Raw genomic sequence first — 2,492 nt, 5'->3', positions numbered from 1 at the left:
GAAATATAAAGAGAAGTGACTTACTCAAGGTTACTCTCACTAGTAAGTGGCAGGTGCAGGACTTGACCCTTTGTCTCTCTGACTCCTTTCTTGGGCTCATGCCCCATGTGTAGACCACACTCACAACCCTGGAATGAACCTGGAATTTGGGTTTGAGTCCTGGCTCCGAGGCCTATGACCTTCAGCAGGCTTGGTTACCTGCTTTGTGTGAAATCGGAAGGTTGGAGGAGCCACTTCCAAAGGATGAGCTTGATTTCCTAACGTTGCCTGTGTTGAGAAGTGGCCCAGGTTTCGCTAGCGTAGAGCCCCTCCTACCTTTCTTCAGGAGTGTCTGATTTTGGCAAAGCTTGTTGTCACATGTAGGCATTCATCCAAAAAGCATTCTTTTTGTGAGGAGAGACTAGCCAGGGTTAACAGAATTATCTGGGATTTTTAACTTTACACTATTATGTGGCATTTGAACTTCTTTAATCATGAGTTTGTATTACACTTTTTAAAAAAAATTGTGTGCAGTGACACATGTGTATGCAATTTACAGAGGTTTTTGTTTTTGTTTTTAATATTTTTGTTTCTTATCCTGCTGTCTCACCCTAAATTTTCTTCTACCGGATTGTCTTCCAGAAACATGCCAAAGGCCAGGATTTGTTTGATCAGATCGTGTACCACTTGGACCTTGTGGAAACAGATTACTTTGGCCTCCAGTTCCTCGACTCTGCCCAGGTCACGGTATGTGTTGCTTTGATTCATTTCAGGACAGATTGGCTTTTCATGCTAATTACAGATCCACAGTTGCTAGAAATTGGTAGAGAAAAATAAGAGTAAAACTGTACTATTGTTCCAGTAATGGACAGTGGTGTGGTGGTGATGGTATCCTAGTGAAATGCATCCACGATGCCTTGAGGTGGCCAATAACTGGGAGAGGATGCACCTCCGATGCATTAGGGAAACATTTCCACACATAGGGATGTATTATGGGCACATTTCCAGAGTAGGTAGAAAGAAGGAGAAATACCATTATAGAAATTGTTTAAATGGGGCCGCTTTTATTTTTTACCAGCAGAAAAGGCTGCGCCACCGTCTTCTTGCCTAGTCTGGCTGGGCAGAGAGTGGGTGCTGTGAACGCAGCTGAATCCCAGCCAGGTTCAATGGGGTGGGGTGTGGGGGGCTGTCAGAGCATGTCTTGGCGTTGCATGAGAGCCATCTTGCAGACTCCAGGAGGTTGTATTAGGTCAGCAAAGACTTTACCTGCTCTGCCTGGGACAGAACTGTTCAGAGTAGAGATGCTAGAATGATCAAATCCCACAAAGCTCAGAACCACTCTTAAAAGTCTCCCTTCCCAACAAAATCTAGCTTTGGGGTTTCAAAGATAATTTATTCAATAATCTAAAAAGCCACTGCTCTTACCCCATCCTGAAAAATGGTTATCTACTTATTTATTTTGGGTGGCTGGCTGGTACAGGAATCTGAACCCTTGACCTTGGTGTTGTAACATCGTGCTCTAACCAACTGAGCTAACCAGCCAGCCCTAAAAATATTTATGGAGTGTTCATTGTGCACTAGATCCTGTTCTAAGCATTGAGGATAAAACAGTGCACATAGATATGTAATATGAGAGTGGTAATAAGAGTTAAGAAAAATAAAGCAGAGCAAGGGCTAGACAGATGGAGTAAGGGGAGGTGCTATTTTAGACAGTGTATTAAAGGCTGGGTTCCCTGGTAAGGGGATGTTTGAGCTAGAGACCTGAAGCTGTTCATAATGGTTAAGTCTTTCTACTTGAGAGACTTATCAGATGCTTCCTGGGCACCATGTGCGATAGTTGTAAGGTGAACATGCTCAAAATTGGTGCCTGGGAATTGGGTCTGCTGGAGGATGTTAGTGAGCTGCCGAGTCCCTAGGCATAGACTGGAATATAGATGTAAATGCATCCTGGCTCGCATGCCTCCTATTGGACACTGCCACTGGGTGTCTCTGTGCGGATGGGTCCCCTCAATGCCAGCAACTTCCTCTGCACTTTCAGAGACTTCTTGTCAGCCCACAGCAAATTCCCTTAGACACACACACACACACACACACACCAACTTTTCTTTCTGCCTCCTTGTCCATTTCTTCCTGCCTCCCTGTCCATTTCTTCCTCGGAGTTGTCCCAGTCAGCGCCCTGCCCTCTGACCTCACAGCTGTCCTTCACATCCCTCAAGGCCTCTGGTGTCTCAGTTTTCTCTTTTGAGTGACCTCAGGATTCAAGTCGCTGGCCCTCCTAAGTATTCCGGACACTGTTTCCTCTCATTTAAGCTTCATTTGAGCAGACCTCACACAGGTTCCCTTTGGGTCCTGTCACACCCGTCACTCTCCAAGATCCAGAATTCTGTCATTCCCCGTTCCATGATAACTTCCCTCAGTTCCATCTTTATGGTCCCTTTCCCTCTGGTCCTGTCCTGTAATGGTCCCCTCCCAACCTCCTCCCCTCCTGAGCCAAGCCTCGGCCACCTCACCTC

The 2,492-nt window shown here is 45.9% G+C and overlaps 1 protein-coding gene across 1 annotated transcript in view; it reads left to right on the top strand.

The window, feature by feature from the left end:
* Positions 1 to 621: 621 nt before the first annotated feature.
* The window catches only part of LOC103605990 (band 4.1-like protein 4B), a gene marked incomplete at both ends in the record, with an annotated part of 97,451 nt that continues 95,580 nt past the window's right edge, over positions 622 to 2,492 (top strand). The window contains one exon of the mRNA XM_008590586.1: positions 622 to 726. Coding sequence (XP_008588808.1) covers positions 622 to 726 — 105 coding nt within the window. The remainder of the gene's footprint in view (positions 727 to 2,492) is intronic.

This window comes from Galeopterus variegatus, unplaced genomic scaffold (assembly GCF_000696425.1).
Source record: "Galeopterus variegatus unplaced genomic scaffold, G_variegatus-3.0.2 Scaffold6218, whole genome shotgun sequence".
Classification (NCBI taxonomy): Eukaryota; Metazoa; Chordata; class Mammalia; order Dermoptera; family Cynocephalidae; genus Galeopterus; species Galeopterus variegatus.
Note: the sequence above shows the minus strand (reverse complement) of the source record. Positions and strands in the feature narration are given on the sequence as shown.